Here is a 21,726-nt window from a genome sequence, read left to right on the forward strand (position 1 = left end):
TAAGGTTCCTGTTATGATGTGCAGGAGCACACTATAGCCTAGGGCTGTAAAGCAAGCTCACCCCTGTGGACCCCAGTACTTTGTGCCACTATCTATTCCCCCCTTCCCAGCGCCTATGTCTCTGTACTGTTCTCCGTCACTCTTGTGATTATCCGAAGGCTTTTGCACCATCCCAGTATCTCTTGTCCTCTTATGTTGGAGTGACCAGGCACCCCAAATTTACTGGTACTTTCCTGGGTTTTCAGCATGTCTTTGCAATTTCCAGTAAATTTGGAACATGTCCCGCTTTAAAGAGAAGGTCTTTAACCCAGGATAAGGCTGCTTACCAATTCTGTTTCGTTGCAGGATTGGTTAGGAGCCCTGACCAGAAAGCAATTTAATTCACAAAGATATTATCGTATAATACTTAGTGTCTCACTGTGTTTTGTGTGTTCGTTAGCGTTGTCAGGTAAGTAATTGTGTGCCCTTCAGTCGATGCACACTTGTAAACTTACTTTTATGTTTGTGTAAAGTCCTGTTTTTTACCTTAGCTCCAACACTGGTGCTCCTGCAGCTCTTTCCCCCCAACAGCCCAACCACAGTTTCCTCCCAGGACACAGTCTATTGTAGCACCTACAGTACATCCACCGTGTCCAACCCGTACCCCAGTGCTACAGTGGGCTTGGTTCTATCTGCCCTCTTTCGCTAGGGTGTCAACTGCTCCATTCGCATCTTAAGGGTCAGTCCTTACAACGTTACCCTCATCTGTGTCACACCTTTTACTTACCTCTCATTTGTGGCCTGTTTCTCCACCTCCCCATTCTGGTGACCGGTTTCCAGCCTTACACCTCGTAGTGACTACATGTTCCTTTTCTGGTTGGTGCCCAGTCATTTCTCTTCCCCCCCCCCCGCCCTCTGTTCTTGTCTCATCCCTTATCTACCCATGTCAAGGTGCTTGGTTTAGAGTTTCCCTTTCTGCACCTTGTCACCATGGTAGTTGGTTCACATGTTCCTTCTTCCTCGATCACCTTTCCATGTTCCATCTGCCCCAGCCCATCATGACAGTCAGACCCATCTCACCTTTACGCTAACCCCTGTCTGTGTCCTAACTCTTCCTGTTTCTACCCTGTTGCTTGGCGGCAATGGAATTTGATTTCCTGTTGTTCCCCTCTCCTGCTACTTGTCATTTGCACAGTTTGTACGGTTTCTTAGAGCCCTGGCCCCGCATTCCCACACTCAAGCCCAGGGCTCATGAGGTATAATATTAAACTTATAATGCTAGAGTGGGGCAAATAGCAGGTTGTTGTTCATGGTCTGCTATGCATAAATACTGCAGTATTTATCCAAAAATTGTGCAGTTGTTACAGAGTTGGAGTTAATGAAAGACAAAGAGAAATAATTTTAAAAGTGGAGTGTATTGCAGATTGTTTCTATTAGGGTTTGTAGTGCCCAGTCTAAGGACCAGGATTTGGGGGTGGTGGTTTAAAACTGGGTGCAGAGTTATTGACTTTGGAAAGAGATCACACTACGTCACCCGAACGGAGTTTCAGTATAAGGGAATAGGAGGCAGAATTTAGCTGTATCGCATGGGGCCTTGTTGGTGATAAACATCTTGTGATTGCAAGTGAGATATTTCTGGATGGAGTGCAGCAGAAAGTATATTTGTTAAGTATTTGGGAAACGTTTTCTGGTCTGTCTTTAAGGTAAGAATCAACAGTTTGCTTTTTAGTGCACAACCTCATGTCTGCGCTGGGATGTGGCGGTCAACCCAGTGATGTTTATGTCTTGCAGGGCAAAATGTATTACATCTCGGTGAATGAAAACAAAATGGGGTGTGCAACCAGGGACAATGTAATAGTAATCATATTTTCTCCTTGTTGGAGCACCAATCAAACCTTGTTTCATGTGGAAGAAAAGGTGGGAGGGAAGCAGTGGCGGCTGGCATTTATGGAGTGTGAGGAGTGGGCAAATGGGTGCATGCAAATACAATTTAAAAAAAAAACTTACTTGAATCCAGACGATATGACGTCTTCCTCGCTCCGGACCTCTTCTCCTGAGACTGCAGTGTGGGCCCCAGCAAACTCCTTTGACCAATCCTGGCATTGCTCACATGCTGTTAACCAGCATGGGAGCAGCGACCTGATTGGAGGGAGTGGCCTGTGTCGGAGCTTCCCAGCGCACTGGAGGCCTGTACTTGCTCTCAACCCAGCTGTCTTAGAGGTTTAAAGCGTGCATGTCTCGCTAGCCGTTGCAACACGGCCAGCCAAAGAGACAAGTGCACTTTAAACAGTGCCCAGGCAGCCCTCTGCCCACCACTACTCCCTGCTGCTACTCAGCAGGCTCCGCCCCGTCCTGACACTCGGTTCAGGACGGGATGATGAGAAAAAAAGGTAATAAATCACCATTTTATTATTCATCTCTGGGGCTTTGGGGGACATTTAAGGGGGGTGACGCTCTTCCGCTCCAATGGAGGAGCCGCCCCTGGAGAGAAGCTCTTCATTCAGCACCTGGTATCTTGCTGCTGTGGAGTGGTTGGATTACAAATGCATATGAGAGGTTTAAACTACTCTGACGAGGGAGATGAGTGTCTGGAATCCAAGAGGATGTGAGGTCAGTCTTGACGGAGTCTAGCATTCATCATCATCATTAGTGAATCATATGTTGGTCTTAACCTACATATGTCATCCAACAAAATGACCAAGAAGGGCAGATAGGAAATGAATACTTGAGTGTCGGTAGCATATTGGGGATAGGAGACGGTATGGTTTAATGAGCAGAATACTCACTGGTAATCTGCAGGACACAAGTATGAACCTTTGCAAAGACGGCTCAGCCTTCCTTGATTATGAGGTCAGTAAATTGAGTATCATACAATTGGATGATCGCTATTTATAGCACATAGAACTGGCAGATGTGTGGTATTAAGTGCTGTATCAATATTATTACTATTATTATGGTTATAAGTGACAGAAGTGGTAAATGTTATGTTAGGTTATGTTAGGAGATTTTTCAAGCACACGTGTACCACAAGGTTGCTTGGTGCTGTCTGAGGGCACGTAGGTGATGTTTTGGAGGTTAAATAGCCAGGTCTTTATCTCCTTCCTAAAAGATGTAAGTGAAGGGATTGCTCTAAGGTGAGGAGGGAACCTGTTCCAAAGTTTGATCATGTTAAGGACCTCTGCCACCCCATTGCATCTTTTTAAATCTAGGGACAGCTAAGAGGTTGGCTTTGGCCAATCTGAGTTCTCTATTGGGATTATATCTCTTAAGAGCAGAGCTAAGAAAGTCCGGCGTAAGATCTTGTATTAGAGAGCCGACTGGAGCCAGCACAAACAACATTTACCCTCCTAATAGAGACAATCATTCCTGTGACCTTGTCAGAGTAATCACTAGACTGATCGCTCTACCGCAAATATCTTTCTACACCTATACTACGGGATGTGGTGTACCAGGCTTCAATGTTCAGCATAGCAACATCAAAGTGCATAGCTGTTTCTAACATGGGCGCAGGAGCCGCTTTCCTCCATCTGACATTTAACTAGCTTTTGCAGGAGACTGACTGGTCAAATCACCCACCCTAATTCAGATTACCTGCCTCTCCTCCACCTGACCTTACCTACTCTTCCACAACTTTACATGCATATCCCCTCTGCTTATTCCCTCTCATCCCCCAAGGTTCACTGCCGAACACCTTGCTGCTGTTACTTCAGCTTGGAATAACCCAATATACAGCAAGACCAATGCAGCACACTTCAGAGGAACTGCCTGCGGATGTCCATGGCTGGAAACAAGGGTGGTGAGACTGACACTACCCGGCAACGTACCTGCTCTCCCTGTCAGCGTACATCTCCATGTGCCTTGGGTTGATGGTGGGGTCGATCACCACCCATGAGCCTCCTCTTAACTCCGCCTGTGGTGGGATATACACCAGCACGGGCTGGCGGTACTCACGCAACCCGTCCACTATGTAGGCTCCGAACTTCAGCACCTGGTCGTACATGTCTAACAGAAAAAGACAAAAGCAGGAGAAAACAACACAGTAAATCGTTTTTCTGTGTGCGCAAATACCCATATTTTACATGCCTAATCCCTGGCAGGCTGTACAGAATAGCAAAGAAATTAGTCTTCATCCCAGAACCATGGTAATAAAATAGATGGTCCTATTTAGAAATACATTTTTGAAGCAGATGTGGCACAGGCTGGTGTCCAGATGTTCCTGAAATACCAGGTTTTCAAACTGGCACTCTTCCCAACATGGCTTCCATTTGTTGCTCTCTATTATCGCTTGAACAGCACTGTACAAGCGCACAGGCCTGGAGCGCAGAATGCACACTACACTGATTTGCATCACATGGCAACTCAGACCGAAATTTCAAGATGGCAAAGCAGCTATGCCAGCCAGGCATTTAGGGCCCATTTTAATTTTAGACAGTCCGGCCGTCCTCCACTAGGGCGACTGAGTATTTTACTCTGTTGCCCTGGCAGAGGCCCGACAGCTAAACTTAGAAATGCCCATCAGAATGACCGGCATGTCTAGCATTTACAGGAACCGTCGTCAAGACAGTTCCTGTGAATGCACTGTCATTTTGACGTATGGCTCCGTACGACCAAGTTACAAAGTGGGATTTTGTTTTTGAAAATGTAAAAAAAAAAACAATGCCTCCCCTCACATTTGGAATTGTCTACCATGGCAAGGAGGGCATTTTTATGTTTGTACTGCCCTTTATTGCCTGGGTTTTCCTGGTGGTGATGGGCACTACAAAACAGCTATATGTCCGTCCATCTAATTTGGGTGTGCAGACATATAGCCAATCTCCAACAGTCCTTACTCCACTGAACCATTGGGGAAGTCTGGCCACAGCAGAGACCAAGTAGTTTTCGCCATCACAAAACTATGGTCCACCCACTTTCAAATTTGGCAGGCAGACCATTATGTGGCGGGAAGGGTAATCCGTCACTACGGAGTACCCTTTCGTCAGCACATGCATCAAGCCCTTAGTTCTTAGGACAAGTAAGCTTAATGTGTTGATCTCTGACTGGTCAACAAAGTATAAGGTGAGCTGTAAGAATGGGGAAGAGAGGCCCAGCTGTTGTGTCAGGGTCAACCCCTCAAGCATCGCTTCAGGATAAACATTTCATGACTTTAGGCTGCTTATGGGGATTGCCTAAAGGGGGCCTCTGGTAAGGAATGTCAGAATATATCTCTTAATCCATATATTGCTGGAGATTGTTAGTGATGTTGTTATGGAGGACTGGGTAAAGAGAAAAGTACCTTTTGCCCTACACTTGTTGGCCCCTCTAAGCTCCTAGTGAATCTTGACTATATAAAACCCAATTAAGTATGCTGGTGGGCCGGCGTATAAATAGTATATGTCCTGCTGCTAACAAAACATTATATGTCCATATTGTGCTATACTCAGTCTAAGGCAGTGGGAAAGTGCCAAATCAAGTGTTTTACCCAAGGAAGGGGAGTTAGGGGAAAGTTTAGATAAAAGTGCAGGAGAGATAAGCTACTAATCTGTGTCGCAGGGAGCAGAAAAATGTGCACACTGGGTGGCTCCAATGACATCACCACAGCATCGCTTCTAGTGCCAAAAGGGAGACAGCGTCCCCTACCAGCACGGGAGAACTATGGACAAGTTTCCGAATCCAGTCTGGCTCCCGGGGATACTCCTCAGTTGAGGAATCTGCAGGTCAGAGCATCTCTCAGAACAATGCACACTCTTATACTTGCCTTTCTAAGAGGCCACGTATTCCTTCACCTAATTAAGTTCACATATGAGCCTGTAAAATCCTCATGCCTCTATCCACTGTAAACAGGCATTTTATAATATATCGTCTCAATCCAATGGTCTTGGCAAGACACAGACCAGATACTCAGCTGCTAGCCCTGCCTCTCACTGAGGCCTCTTCCTGGTGTCAGGGGCTGGTGGCGCTCAGGGGAGCCAGAGCACTGCTGGTTAGGAACAGTCTCTTTCTGCTCGACATCTGAGGTTGTCTGAGGAGCTGCGTAAGTGCCAAACAAGCAACCATGGGATGCGGACATTGAAAGCAAATCCTGGAATACAGCTAACTGATCGTCATCCTCAAGGTACTGACTGAGTTATGAAAAATGATATACAAATCACAGAATGAAGTGTCGCAATAGTTATTATAAAAATAAATGAATAAAGCAGGACTGCACACACAGAATTTGAGTGTACTGAAACAGGATGTCCAAAAATATGAAAACACTGCACACTCAGCAAATCAGTGAGCACCAATTGGACCATGCCCAGTTTCACAACTGGGGACACAACTGGAATATGTGAGGATATAATGAACGATAAAAGAGATTTAAAAAAACTAGGGTGAAAACAGCTTTAACAAAAAACGTCAATGAAAGTTCGTTTAACAGAGTCTAAAGTCGAGACCACATGAAATATTCAAATCCCAATTAGACATTAGCGGCCATACGGACCAGGACACTGTATTCTATACACAGACAAAAGTGCCTCGTTCTGTGGGTTATAGCTGCGTGTTGTTTAATGCAGCACATTTTCATTTGTATAAACATTAACTCGAAAAATAAACGCTTTATATTATTTATGAGCAATTAGATTTCGATGTACTACTTACGTATAAGCTACTTGTAACCGTCAACTATAACTGCCGTGAAATGTTTGTGCGCACAGTGCACATACGAATAAACTTAAGTAAAGCAGCTCTACAACACGCAGAACAACCACTGCCAATAGAATGGCTTATGTCTGAAACTGGTGAAGGTTGGTAACCAATAAAACATCGAACATGCAAGCAATCCCGTCAACCTTTTTTGCACTCAGACACACATTCATCCGCCTGACACATTCTTGCATTCACCCACATACCCAGCCAAAATAAAACACATGCAAAAACAACAGTTGATGGGAAGAATGCAGAACAATGTCATACATTCACCCCAGTCCAGAGATCTGGGCCTAAATCCATCGTTTTTTTGCTCACCATGCCATTCCAGTTTGAACCCAGCCATATGCAAATCAGTCTTGACCCTGTGCCTCATGGGCACAGTCCAACCCGAACTGCCAAGCCAGGTCCTCCCTGGACTGTAAACAAGCATCCTAGGATCGGTTTCGGGGTTTCACCCCTCTTCAGCCAGGATAGCTTGATTCCAGTGGCAGGGTGAGCCCAGGACCCACGTCTGGTCATACCCTTTCCACTCGGGGTGACAAATGTAAAAACAACAGTTGATGGACAGAATGCAGAAGAATGTCATACATTCACCCCAGTACAGAGATCTGGGCCTAAATCCATCGTTTTTTTTTTCTCACCATGCCGTTCCAGTTTGAACTCAGCCAAATGCAAATCAGTCTTGACCCTGTGCCTCATGGGTACAGTCCAGCCCGAACTGCCAAGCCAGGTCCTCCCTGGACTGGAAACAAGCATCCTAGGACCGGTTTCGGGGTTTCACCCCTCTTTAGCCACGATAGCTTGATTCCAGTGGCATGAAGAGCACGGGATCCACGTCTGGGCATACCCTTCCCACTCGGGGTGACAAATGCAAAAACAACAGTTGATGGACAGAATGCAGAACAATGTCATACATTCACCCCAGTACAGAGATCTGGGCCTAAATCCATCGTTGTTTTGCTCATCATGCCGTTCCAGTTTGAACTCAGCCAAATGCAAATCAGTCTTGACCCTGTGCCTCATGGGTACAGTCCAGCCCGAACTGCCAAGCCAGGTCCTCCCTGGACTGGAAACAAGCATCCTAGAACCGGTTTCGGGGTCTCACCCCTCTTTAGCCACGATAGCTTGATTCCAGTGGCATGAAGAGCACGGGATCCACGTCTGGGCATACCCTTCCCACTCGGGGTGACAAATGCAAAAACAACAGGTGATGGACAGAATGCAGAACAATGTCATACATTCACCCCAGTACAGAGATCTGGGCCTAAATCCATGTTTATTTTGCTCACCATGCATTCCAGTTTGAACCAAGCCAAATGCAAATCAGTCTTGATCCTGTGCCTCATGGGTACAGTCCAGCCCGAACTGTCCATCCTCCCCTTTGGTATCGCTTTGTTCACCCTAAGTTGGCAGGGTATGCCCAGACGTGGGTCCCTTGCTCACTTTGCCACTGGATAGCCTGGCTGATGAGGGTTATGAACCCGAAACCGGTCCCAGGATGCTTGTTTCCGGTCCAGGGAAGACATGGCTTGGCAGTTCGGGATGGACTGTTCCCATGAGGCACAGGGTCAGACTGATTTGCATATTGCCATGTCTGAACTGGGGTGGTGGAGTGAGCTAAAGAATGATGATGGATTAAACCCAGATCAGTTGACTGGGGGCGAGTGTTTGATTTGCTCAAGCGCTCCGTCCATCATCCCCTTTGGTATGACAATAAAACACAAGCACTAACTGAACAAGCATGAGATAAAGTAAACAAATAAAAGTAGGGAATAAAATGAAAACATTTCCCCTCGGTGGGAAGATGCTTGCAATAAAACCAAATTAAAGCTAGCAGAGGACGGCTGTCTTGAAACTGTCGTACATAGTGTAGCATTCTTTTAAAGTACCAACATAACAGTCACATTGAGAAATAACGTGTTGGCATCTTTGGAGCAGTAAAACCACCATACACTCTGCTCAATAACATTCCAAGAAGACCACTCAATAACACTTGCTTTGGGCAGACATCTTGAAATAGTATTGAAAAACACAAAGTAAAATGAGGAAAAGATAACTAAAGAACTGGCCCACCATCCCTGGCACTGACTTGCACCCATTTTCAGTCGGGAGTCCACATGCAATCAGACAAAATGTGGTCTCTCGCAGGGGGAAGAGAGTTAGTGTCTTAAGTGAGACGACCCATTGCCCCATTCCACATGCTGTCATGGGCAGAAGCAACGTGTGAATGCTACTCAAAGAGACAACTGGCACATGAGGGCTGACCTAAAAGCCCCTCGCTGCGTAAATGAATTTATTTTTCTGTATGTGTGCATTTGATGACTTTTTTGATTACAGTGCCAGATAGACGACTTTAACTGCCCTGTCCTCCTATGAGAACTGGCAGTAATTATCACAAAGCAAATTATATAGCCCCTGGGTTCATCAAAAGGGGTAACTGACACCAAAACCATGCAAAATATGGTAATTTATGAGATTCCATGTAACAAAATACCTATCAACAGGCTTTAACAAAGTGTAAAAGCAATCACCCTAAAATGCCTAATGGCTTTAACATGTGTTTTTAATGAGAGATAAGTCATGCCCACTGCGTTTGTCATAACTTTTCATAGGACATCAATCAGACATAAGGTATCTGACACATCCTTTTCCAATGAACCAATCAGGCCAATAGCCTTTACAATTAACCTCTCACCATAAGCAACTCAGGCCTCCTGTACCCAGCATCACCTTTCCCACAAGGCGACTATAAGGCATACAGCCCAAACCTATGAATAAGTACAAAATTACAGTTGGGAAAACAATATCCAGCTTCTCTTAAGGGGGCCTAGTAAGCATTGTAAAAGTGCACATTTTCTACAGTCTATGGTTGTCAGTGGGGGTAACCAACAAAAAACTCTTGTCTACTGCAGTAATCTATGAGATTCCATGCAACAAAACACCTGCCTACAGTGCTTTACACAGTGTGATAACAATTCCCCTTAATGGCCCATTGGTTTTAACATCTGCTTTTCACATAAATACATAAGGTCTTCTACCTTTGTTGTAGGTTTTCAAAATAAAAAGATCGCTCCAATGGCATCTAACATAACTTTTCGAAATGAATCAACCATGCCTATAGCCTTTATCGCTGGCTTATCACCATAACAAACTCCATCCCGTTGAACTGAGATTAAGCTTTCCCACAAGGCAGCCAATAGGCACATAGGGCTACATGTATGAAGCCTTTTTGAGATTACAAACAGGCGATTCACAGAATCGGCCCATTTACAAACATAAAAAGACTTTTTGACATGTACCAAACCCGAATAGTGATTTGGTAACCTGTTACCAAATTGCAATTTGGGTTTGCAATTCGGTATTAGGAAGGTACGTGTTAAGGGCGCCCCTTCCTAATATTGAATCGCAGTGGTATGTATCAATGTTTTGTGACCAACATGCGGTTGCAAAACATTTGCCTTTACCACTAAATTTAATATGGTGGTAACCCAGTCGCAAATGGGAAGAGATCCCCAAGGGACCTCCTTCCCCTTTGTGAACGTTTGTAAAAGCATATTTTAAGATCAGACAGTGGTCCTATTGCCAAAATGAGGCCTGAAGAAGTGGCTTTGATTGTCCTCACTGACCCCAAATCAATGCAGGTCTGACCTCAACCAACGTCGTGCCAGAATCCATCCTTCCCCAACTTGAATTATCACAGGCTTGACAACCCTCTCTCCAGTCCTTTTTTTAGACTAATAACAAATATAAACAAAATTAAAAATTGGCAAAATAATATATAACCCGTTCTTTAAGGGTTTGAGAAGGATTATCAATCTGCAAATCTTCTAAATCCAGGGGTTATCGGAGGAGGTGATCAAAACAAAAATCATTGTTTAATTTAGTAATTTGTGAGGTTCAATGAAACAAGATCATTCTCTACAGACTTTAGCACAGTAGTAATCTGCTGCTGACTCCGTTTTGTTTTTAACATATGCTTTTCTCAATTTATATGTCAGGCAATAAACAGTTCAAGGTTTAGCCTTCATCATCGGCTTGTCAGCATTGCATTGCCAATTCATTTCTGCAATACTGCGCATATGCTTTTCAGAAGTCCAAAATTGTCATACAAGCACTCTGTTTCAGTGGAAGCACACAGCTTCTGCCTAATCAAATGCTGTACTAAAAAATAAAAAACAACATGTGGGCAGCCTCAACGCCCCTTTCATGATAGTGCTTCCTAAAGTTCTCTTTCTGTTAACCATATAAGCTCTTGTGACAGGTGTGATGTAAGGTCAAACCGATAAACCACCAGTTCGAAAAAGACTGCATCTGCAATTATTTTGCTCCAGTGCTATTACTAAATAAAATGTTCAAATGTTCATATCTTGAAAATTCTATGTCAGGACCGGAGGCGAGGATTATGCTATTCTTTCTTCACTTTATTGAATAGCAGCCATTTGTAGTCAAACAAAATAAAACCACTATTCCCACTAACCATAGGGAATAAACAGACAAAACAATAGAGAGTCCATTGCTAGAGTGTCCAATCTTCTGCACCAATCACGGGCTCCCAAGGCGCTGGTAATCCCTTGTCCGTGTCCATGCCTCCTCTTTCTTCACTGCTTGCAGCCAAGATAAGTCCAACTTTTATTCTCTCTCAGTTTTTCATTGTTTGGTTCTCTACTGTTGTGTTTGCTATTGCTGCGTGATGCGCTAATTATTTTCTCACTGTCACTGTGTGTACACTGATTTTCCTTAGGCGCGTGGCGCCGTCTCTATATTTCCCGTGGCGTTTCCCTCACGGGTGTGCGGGGGCAGCGCGCATTGGTGAACGTGCGTCCGCCTCGGTTTTAAGCGTTTTTGCTTCCTTTGCAGGTTCTCTGTTCTTTTCCGCAAGTCCGCCGCTACTCGGCATCACGTGTTTGGCCGTGGGAGCGTCTGAGCTCCCTAGCGGCCGCATTGTTGGTGCCGGCTTGCAGTGACCGCGTCTCCTCGTTAGAGGGCGCTTGGTCTCGCGCTTGACGCGGTGTGCGTGCCAAGGATTCCGCGCATTCCTAGAGCGTCAGGATCCGGAGCACAACTGCCGCGGGAGCCTGGTCTTTGCCTGCATTACGCCCCTGACCCGGGTCGGTACTCTGTGCTTGGGGAATTTTCCCTGTCTGTTTAAGTTTGAGTCTACGCCCCCAGAACGCCCGGAATTCGGGTCTGTACCTGCCGTTAGGCAGTTGTTGGCAGTTCTCACTGCCTGGGGGGGTCCGTATTCGTAGGCCAATAATGCTCCTGTTCGGAGTCAGTATTGCAGACAGTGTCTGCTGGGACCCGTTTTTCTGCAGGACGCCCTTATAAATTCTTGGCACTAGGGCAGTTGGGGTCCAGGGCTCAGTCCGTTATTATTGCGAGCACTGCCCGTCCTTTGACAGGCTGACACCCAGCCCCCCTTTATCTTGAGGTATACCACCTCACAGTTGCCTTCAACTGCTAGTTTCTACCTACGCTTGAGCTTACCTGGTACTGTACCTTTTCACCATGGAGGATTACCAGGAGGACGTCTTTCAAGACGATCAGTGGGAGCAGGATTCCCTTACTGCCCTACAATGGGACGACGACTTCTACGACGCGGTGGACATGACTCCCCTTGAACAAAGGTTGGCTTGGAAAATCGACCAAGCCTGCGTCCAACTGGCCAAGGCCTCTCAGAGTTTGCCTTCCGCCCCCCCTCCCACTGGCCATTTAGCGGACTCGCAACCCCCGGCGAAGCACGCTAAAGCCTCTGGCCTGGACACCGCTACCTTCAACCGCCTTAAACAGGTTTTTCTGGCCAGCACTGCTCCGCAAGCAATCCCTTCCGCTACCCCGTGCTCCCCATCTCCACTGGGGATGATGACCATGGGGATGATGATGACGCAGCCGGCCCATCCCGTCCTTGGCGCCCTTCTCGCTCAGACCCTTCCTCAGACGGGCAGAATCTCTGCGCGGTTATGTGGGACCCGGATGATATTCTTCATCCGCGTTCCTCCGACTGGGCCCCCTCGGACAAGGTAGCCTAATATGTGGCCAGTCGGATCCACTGCCCGCTTTAAGCTGCGACCCGCAACTTCCTTAGGGTGGTATCCTCGCCCCTCCCTGGATGGCAGGCTGGCTGCCATGCCTGACATTGACCCTAGAATGGCCACCTTCCTACAGAAGTTTATCAAAGACCCTAAGAAGGGCATCAACAGGTCCTGGCGGGCGTGCCAGGATAAACTCCTAGATATCTTGGGCTCCATTACCAAAATCCTGGATATGGCGGATGAGGCCAAAGCGTCAAGTTCGCTCATATCTCCTGACCATCTTTCCTCGTGGGCTCAGCGCGTGGTGGTGTTTCTAGGAAATGCCAACTGTGGGATATCCACAGAAAGGCGCAGGTCCCTCCTGATCAAGGTTGACCCGAAGTTGGGGGACCTGGCCGATTCGGAGGCGGTCTCTGTCGTGCAGGGTGGCCTTTTTGGAGAGCCCTTTATCAAAGAATTAGGCAGGTTCGTCAATACCATTACCTCCCTGGACAGGGTGCAGTCTCCATCAAGAAAGTGTTTTGCCCTCTGGTTTTCCGAGGGGCCGGACGAGGAAGGGACCGCTTGTCCGTCCCAATCAGCACAGGGGACAAGGCTCCAGTAACGGGCAATATCAAGACCAGGCCTGCTTTGGCAATTTTTACCCTACCCGAGGACGGCGAGGCAAAAACAGAGGAGGCAGTGGCATCTCCAGTTCTTCCGGTGAGTGTTTTCCCTTCTTCCCTTCTAAAAGTGGGGGACCAACTGGCGCGTTTTTTCCCAACCTGGACTTCTATCATGGGGACGCCTGGGTCTTACAGACAGTGCAGGGTTTTCACATAGAGTTTCTCGGGGCTCCTTCACAGCCCGTGGCCCCCCATCCGCTTTGTTTTTCGAGGCAGACTCCGCTCTGGTCAATCAACAGGTGCAGTCTCTTCTGGACAAAGGGGCTATTGCAGTAACCATGCCTCACCCCAATGGTTTCCTCAGCAACCTCTTTTTAGTGAACAAGCCGGACGGGGAAATGGCCGGTTAAAAAAACCTACGCGAGTTCAACGAGTGGTTGGTCTATCACCACTTCAATATGGAGGGCATCCATCTGCTTCGCGACGTTCTTCGCCCCAACGACTGGATGGCGCGTCTCGATCTCAAGGATACTTACCTTGCGATCCCTATCTTCCCGCCACATCAGCGTTTTCTGCAGTTTCCCTGGCGGGACAGAACTTACGAGTTCACCACTCTACCCTTTGGCCTGTCCTCCGCCTCCTGGTGCTTCACCAAGGTTCTTCGGCCGGTGATTGAGCGCCTGCGAGCATCGGGCATGAGACTCATCGTCTATCTAGACAACATTCTTTTGATGGCTCAGGATCCCAGTACGCTCTCATGTCACTTTCGAAATGGGCAGGAATACCGTGACACAGACGTAGTGTTTTCCGTATATTTTTAATGGGGATTCGTATGTCCACTTGTACAGAGAGAACAAAATAAGTAAATAAGGGGAGTCTTTGGCGTGGTCTTCCAGGGGGATGGCTTCTCCCTCCTTGGTTCGCGTCCTCTTGTCTCCCCCGTCAGGATGTGAAGGATGGCCAGTGGTATACGAGTGGAGCACAACAACAGAAAAGAAAGAAAAACAACAAAGCACCGATTAGGGCTTTCGGCGGTGGCGTTGCGGAAGGAAAGGGTGTGGGGGATGTCACCCGGCTCTAGGAGGCTGCGGGGCCGTGTAGGGAGGGACTCCATCACCAGGGTAGCGCCAGTGTCAGACAGTGCCCTGCTATTCGGACTCCCCGCCTGGCAGCCCCACTCCTCCCTCGGTTCCTGGCTCCACCCGCCTCCAGTTACCCAGCAATCGCTGACGTACCTGCTCAAGCCACGTTCCTCCGGGAGCGTGGCGGGGCGCTTCGAGGGGACGATGGCCTCCAGGCTTCTCCTTGGCTGGATCCTTCGGCGTCTTGGGTGCTCCGGGATCTCTGGACTGCTCTCGGCTCCGTGGGACGTCTCTCTCGGCTTCTTCTTCCTTCTGGGTTACGTTCCGTCCTCCATTGGCTGTCAGGTCCTTTACAGCAGGTGACGCGGTGTGGGTCCACCCCCAGAGGCCGGAGCACGGATCGTCAGCCTCTTCCTTAAAGGGCCAGGCAAAGGAGGTGGGAGAGCTGGATGACGCGATCCAGGAGGAATCCGAGTCCGGCGACTGCAAAGGGGAAACAGCGTTGGTCGTGTCAGGTAAGCTCAGAGCAGGCATCCCAGAACCCGGCCTCTGACAGTCACCTTCAGACGGCAGTCGGTCTCCTTCAGAGCCTCGGGTTTGTGGTCAACGAGGCCAAATCTACCCTGGTCCCATCTCAGAACGTCCTTTTTCTCGGCTTCGCGATAGACTCCGTAGAGTCCACCCTCAACCTTCCCTCTCGCAAGATGATGAAAATTCGTCACGAGATTCGGAGGTCTTTAACCCAGACGCAAATCTCTCTCGGACAGCTTGCTCGCATTATAGGCCTTCTGTAGGCCTCCATTCAGGCGATTTTTCTGGGCCCACTCCATTACAGAGCCCTCCAGCGTCTCAAAGCCGCACACCTGCGCAAAGGCCTTTCTTATTCTCACAAGCTGACTCTCTCAGCGGATGCCAGGGAAGAGCTCCAATGGTGGCTCTCTCACATGGAGGCCTGGAATGGACAAGCCATTTTCGGTGCCACGCCAGATATCCTTATCGAGTCTGACGCGAGCAGATCTTGCTGGGGCGCGAGGTGTGGGGACTTCGCCACGGGAGGTGTGTGGTCTCCGTCAGAGCAAAAGTTACACATCAATTGTCTGCAGATTTTGGCGGGCTCGTTCGCGATCCAGTGCTGGACCAAGGACTGGATCGAGTCCTGCATCCTTCTCAAGATGGACAATATATCGGCGGTCCGGTATATCAACCATCTAGGGGGCACACGCTCCAAAGCCCTCTTGGACCTTGCAGCAAATTTTTGGCAGTACTGCTTAGATCACCAGGTCTCGGTCACGGCGGAATACCTCCCTGGCCAGGACAACCAGGTAGCAGACTTCCAGTCTCGACATTTCCACAACGTGAGTCTCTGGAAGCTTCACCCGGGGATGTTCGCAGATCTCCAAAGCATCTGGGGTCCCTTCTAGGTGGACCTCTTCGCTTTCCGCCTGGATCACCAGCTTCCCCTGTTCCTGTTCTTCAGCTGGAGGCTGGATCCCCTTGCGGAAAGGTCGGACGCGTTTCTACAGAATTGGAGGGAGGAAACGGGCTATGCCTTTCCCCCATTTGCCATGATAACGCGGGTCACAGCCCAGGTGCGTCGTCAATAGGCGGACGTGGTGCTCATCTCGCTGTTTTGTAGAACGCAAGTCTGGTTTCCGGTTCTACTGGAACTTTCTTGGGATTTTCCAATCCCACTCTCCCTGTTTCCAACTCTTCTCCTCGATCCGAAAGGGAGTCCTCACCCTCTTATAGAACAGGGATTTCTGACCCTGATGGCGTGGCGGATTACAGGGGACAATGGGCGGTCCCAGGCCTTTCGGGACCGGCTGAGGCGTTCATGGCCAAAGCCTGGACTGACAGCACAGTCAAAAGATATTGGTCCTCCTGGGGAAGAGGTGTTGTTGGTGTTTGCGATGGAGTATCGATCCCGTGGCAGCGGATGTGACCTCCATCTTGAATTTCTTGGCCTCTCTGGCGGAAGGGATTCTGGCGTATCGGACCGTCAATACCTTTCACTCCGCTATCTCTCCTGGGCATACCATGGTTGACGGCTCTCCGGTTAGGGAGCATCCCTTGGTCTGTTGCCTGCTTCAAGGCATTCGCCTCTCGTTGCCTCCAGAACCTCGTTACTCCCAATTATGGGATGTCAATCGGGTTTTAAACTGATTACTCTCCTGGTAACCGAATAGATTCCTCTCTAGGAAGGAGCTTTCCGCGAAGTTGGCCATGCTGCTATGTCTGGTCTCTTGCAGATGGGTCTCGGATGTTCGAGGCCTGGATGTCTCGGGTAGGATCTTTTCACCTAGGGGGTTACTTTTACTATCCGTAGACGCACCAAATGCGGGACGAAATCCATCTCTTATCCCGCTTTTCCAGATTCCCCTAAGCTATGTGTGGTATCTTGCCTCAAGGCATATGAGGAGATGTCAGAGGTGTTTCGTCCTCCTGGGGAACGCCAGTTACTCACTTCATTTAAATAACTTCACAAGGCTGTGTCCTCCTCCACAATTGCCCGTTGGGTACGGTGGGTAATGCACAAAGCCGGTATCGACTTGCACGCGTTTGCAGCGCATTCTACCAGAGGAGCAATGGCCTCCAAAGCGGTTACCCTGGGAGCATGTCTGGAAGACATTCTGAACACAGCAGATTGGTCTTCAGACTCTACCTTTAAACGGTTTTACTACAAACCGGTGATTGATATGGCTCACTTGGTGGTGAGCAAGCTTTAAACGAGCATAATTCTCGCCTCCGGTCCTGACATAGGATGAAAAATGTCCTAGCTATCGTAACGGAAAGTTTAAATTCTATTAAGGACTCAGAGGCAAGGATTATCCCACCGAGGGCACAAGTTCCTTCCTGTTCTCCCTCCCTTGAATTGGAGTAAGTAAAGTTTTGGCTTACTTAGTTTTCTCTGTTGACAGGTTGTTGCGATTGTCTTGAAATGATCTCTCCCACAGGGCTAATCCTTAAACATTTCTGTCGCTTACGCTATGCATTCGATCCTTGCAGGTGGTTCCAATAAACAGGATTCTTGAAGTGTCCTTGAAGGCTGACCGAGTGACGAAAGAGAAGGAATGGACAGGGACAAGGGACTACCAGTGCCTTGGGAGCCCGTGATTGGTGCAGAATATGGGACACTCTAGCTATGGACTCTCTATTGTTTTGTCTGTTTATTCCTTATGGTTCATGGTAATAGTGGTTTTATTTTGCTTGACTACAAATGGCTGGCATTCCATAAAGTGAAGAAAGAATAGCATAATCCTCGCCTCCGAGTCCTTGATAGAATTGAAACTTTCCGTTACTTTAGCTAGGAAATTTTTCATTCCTATACATTGTGTGACATAAAACTATGAGTCTGATTTAGAAGTTGGTGGATGGAGTTAAGGCAGTCAGGGTGGCGGAGGATTTTACGTCCGCCACCCTGTCTTTACACTGCCTGTCAAATTTAGCGTACACTGCGAGCTCTGTGATGAACTTAATGGGTTTGTATGAACTATCACGGCGGTTCACTCAAATCCGTTTAGAAGTTTGGTGTGCGTTCGTCATAGGTGATGGATGCTTCCACCAAACTTTTAAAAGTTTCATTTTTCCAAAGTAATGGTTCAACAGCATGGACGTTTTCTCGGATGGTGTGGGTGTTGTTTAAATTTTTTTTTACTGTCCCTTACCGCCCGGATATTTCAGGCAGTGACTGATAGTAAAAGAAAAGCCATCCGACCACTCACATTAAATAGAGTGGACATTGGGATGGCTTACCTTTGATAGCCGGTACTCTCTCAGGCTTATAGAGGAAAGGTTACTTTAATAGATGGGGCAGTTTCTAAAAGGTTTTCAGCAAGAGGCGTGCCCTATATAATTTAAGCATATACTAAAACAGGTACTAGAATCCTGTGCTTAACAGAGCATGCCATGTGACCAGTATTTGGGCTTCTTTTCTGTGTTTTTTGTGATAGCACTCAAAAAAATCATCCAACAACCAACGTGTACACTTTAAGCCTGGCCTAATGGCTTTAACAATACACATCTCTTTCTGAAGTTCCACATACCCATGTCTCACACTTCATCTCCTTCCTCTCCATCTGTCTTTTCTCTCCAAGTACTTCCATTTGTTTCACCCACTCCATCATTCCCTGTCATTCTCTCTGATATACACAAAAACTGCATTTTCACTTACTTTGGTGCTTATGCTTTTTCAAAAGCTTTGTCCCTCCTTCATGGCACATATTAAATCATTGCTCTATGCGCTCTGTGGAGAGGCCAAGGATTGGATGAACAAATAGTCGGACCAGATGTTTGACACAGTGTCCGGCACTGTGACATACTCCCTCTACTTTCAGCCTCAATATCAAAGCTCTCACTTGTACTCCATAATAAACCAACAGTAACTTGGAACTCACTCAGACACCTAAAGACGACTCAGTGTACTAAACAAGGCTCTGGTTGCATGAAAAACAGCTGGGGAAATAAACTATTCATTGGAAATTTGGACAAAGATACCTAGCAACATAAAGAAAAACGTGTGCAATGTAAGTGTATGTCACTGCATCAGTGACTGATTGCCCAACGATTCTACCACACGTTGTGAAGAAAGAGAGCAGCGTTTTCTCATGTTAAGCAAATACATAGAAAGCCCTATGAGGACCCGTTTCAATGTCTCTTTTATTTTTTCCAAATAACTCTTTATTAGTTTTTTATATGAAATGGAAAAAGAAGAAAAGAAATTAAAAACAACATGACTTGGCCACCGCAAAATAAGGCAATGGCATAATCGAGATTACATGGATGATATGAATAGAATGATTGTTCATGAATAGACAACTGCCTGGAAATACACCAACGATGTCACACCCATGAACACAACGCAAAACAGAAACGTCATCAGAGTCCCTTCCAAGATAATGTGCATTCCACGAACCGTGATGCCCCCTCCCACTCCAAACGACCATACTAGGGAGGAAAGAGGACCCCATTCGTACCATGAGGCAAGGGCAGCGGCACCCACGATGTACCAATCATGGAGGCATCAAGGTATACAGGGAAGAGAAAGAAAACAAAGGGAAGGAAAGTTATGTCTGAGGTGGGTAGGGCGGTAACACTCTGGGCGACAGGTGTGCAGTCACCTTGGCGCCGGGCCTCAGAAGACAAACCTCCAAGAACCCAGTCACTTGATCTGTCTTATAGTCAAGCCTGCGGGGGAGCAGGCAACGGCACAAGGATGGGACGAGGGGCAGCGGCAAGGAGAAAACCACACAAACGGCAACGACCACATCCAAGGGAAGGCAGTGGGGGACCCGCAGGGACCACAAGCCTCTCTAGGAGATCCTTTGAGGCATGGGAGTACCACCCGTCCCGGGGATGTATCGTCGTCACCCTCCCTCTAGCAATCACTGGTTTGGGAACAGGGGTATTTTCTCAAAGGGGCGGTCATCAGTCTGGGCCAACAGCTCAGTCAGGTACACATCCCAAGCAACCAAGGGAGTCTGTGTTTCTAGCGTGACGGGAAGAGGCTTCCACGTCGCTGCGTCAGCAGTGACCCATTTGAGGAGATTACTCGACCACAGGGACAATGGTAGCACAGTAGTCGATTTACAAGCCATGGCTATCTAGCTATTTACGAGTACAAAAGCTAAGTCAAGAAAGCAAACAACATATTTATTCTTACGTGTTCGTGGGAACAAGCCCAGTCGGCAAGGGAGCGGATCACTTTGCACGGTGCAGTTCATGACCTCCGCTAGCGCCTGAGTGGCTGCCTCCCAGAACCGTGCAAACTCCGGGCAATCCCAGACCGAATGATCAAAATCTGCCTCATTTCATTGGCTCTTTGAAGGGACTCCCGGAAATATGCGGTGTAAGTGGGACAGGGTAAGGTACGTTTTGTGAACACAACTGAATTGAGTATATTTTAGGCGGGAGTTCCTAGACATGGTCGCACCTGTTTCAGTGCCTTGTCCAATTATCTTTCCGTTAGCTTACACCCAATGGACAGCGTCAACTTGTCACGCAACCCCCAGATGTCAGGCACTCGCGAGGGAAGGAAACCGTCGTAGAGTGATGTAATTGAACGTCTTCTGGAGCCATGTTCCAGTAGCGTTTGCAGTACTAGAGGTGCGGGCGGCTCAGTTTGATCCCCCCCCCCCCGCCACCAGGTCACCCCAAAAGCCACCACCTGCGCATTATACATGTGGAATTGGCCTTCAGGCAATTCGAATCGGTCCCTCAGGTCTGGAAAGGGCATCAATAGTTTATGTCGTAGAGATCTCCCAGCGTAGTGGCACATGCCTCAATCCACAACCTCGAGCCATGATTGTTGGCTATGGTGTGGAAATCCGGGAGTGCCCATAGAGGCAGGGTAGGCACATATGGGACCAGACTGCGGCACGGGCCATGTAGCAATCACAAGACTGCTTGGCTGTACGGAGTAGGCAGTTCAGTAGCCGGACGCCGCCCCCGGTGTCATTAACCAGCTCAACACCTGCATGTGAGAATGGCATCCTCTATGCCCTGTTCACCACCATTTTCTGACTGATTCTGGTGGTAACTGACTCTGATTGTACCCTGCTCACCAGGCCCAGGGCTCTGATGAAAAAGGTATATGGTAATTAGGTATAATTACAATTGGCAACGACAGACCCCTGTAAGTCCCTAGTACATAATAAGGCAAGGGGGATTCAAACTACCTATAAGTCCCTAGTATAATAGGGCAGGGAGGTTTGGAGGCCCAGTAGATTTTCTGCACTGGAAGGTGCATTGCTGTGTTGCCTGCTGTCATTTTTAAAGACAGCCCTACTTTGCAGACTGTCTTTAAAAGTAAATTATTTGCAAAGCCGACTTTGGAATTAATGGTACTCCCAAAGTGGTACTCTACCTTATTTTTACATACAAGTCACCCCTGGGGTCTCCCCTAGGTACCCCAGGAGTGTGGCGCCATGTAACTATAAGCATGGACATTATATAAGATGTTTTAAATGCCCTGGTGAGGAAAGAACTGGCAATTTTGTTTTTCCCCATTGTAGATACTAAGCTCTGTAGGCTAACATTAGAAAATTTAATTTAAGTATAAATATACCTAGGAAGGAGCTAGATCTCATTCAAGGACTTAAAAGATTGGTAATGATAAATTCAACAACTTGCCGCTGTTAATGAGAAAGGAATATGCTACTTACCAGTATGCATCTGTTCTTGGCATGTAGAGCTGCAGAGTTGTACACTTAGCATAGGTCGCCATCTGGTGTTGGGCCCGGATGTTTGCAGTTTGTTTTTCTTCTTGGACCGTCTTTGGAAGTCACGAGTTTGGTGACTCCTCCTTCGGTCCGTACTGCGCATGGGCTTCGGCTCCATCCTCAGATTGTTTTTCGCCAACAG

At 47.6% G+C, this 21,726-nt stretch overlaps 1 protein-coding gene across 5 annotated transcripts in view; it reads right to left on the bottom strand.

Moving 5' to 3' along the window:
* The window catches only part of ACACA (acetyl-CoA carboxylase alpha), a 938,215-nt gene that overhangs the window by 108,896 nt on the left and 807,593 nt on the right, over window positions 1-21,726 (bottom strand). For all 5 annotated transcript variants that reach the window (XM_085649480.1, XM_085649478.1, XM_085649479.1 and 2 more), the window contains one exon: window positions 3,804-3,981. In XM_085649480.1, coding sequence (XP_085505606.1) covers window positions 3,804-3,981 — 178 coding nt within the window. The remainder of the gene's footprint in view (window positions 1-3,803; window positions 3,982-21,726) is intronic.

This window comes from Triturus cristatus, chromosome 3_2, assembly GCF_964204655.1.
Source record: "Triturus cristatus chromosome 3_2, aTriCri1.1, whole genome shotgun sequence".
Classification (NCBI taxonomy): Eukaryota; Metazoa; Chordata; class Amphibia; order Caudata; family Salamandridae; genus Triturus; species Triturus cristatus.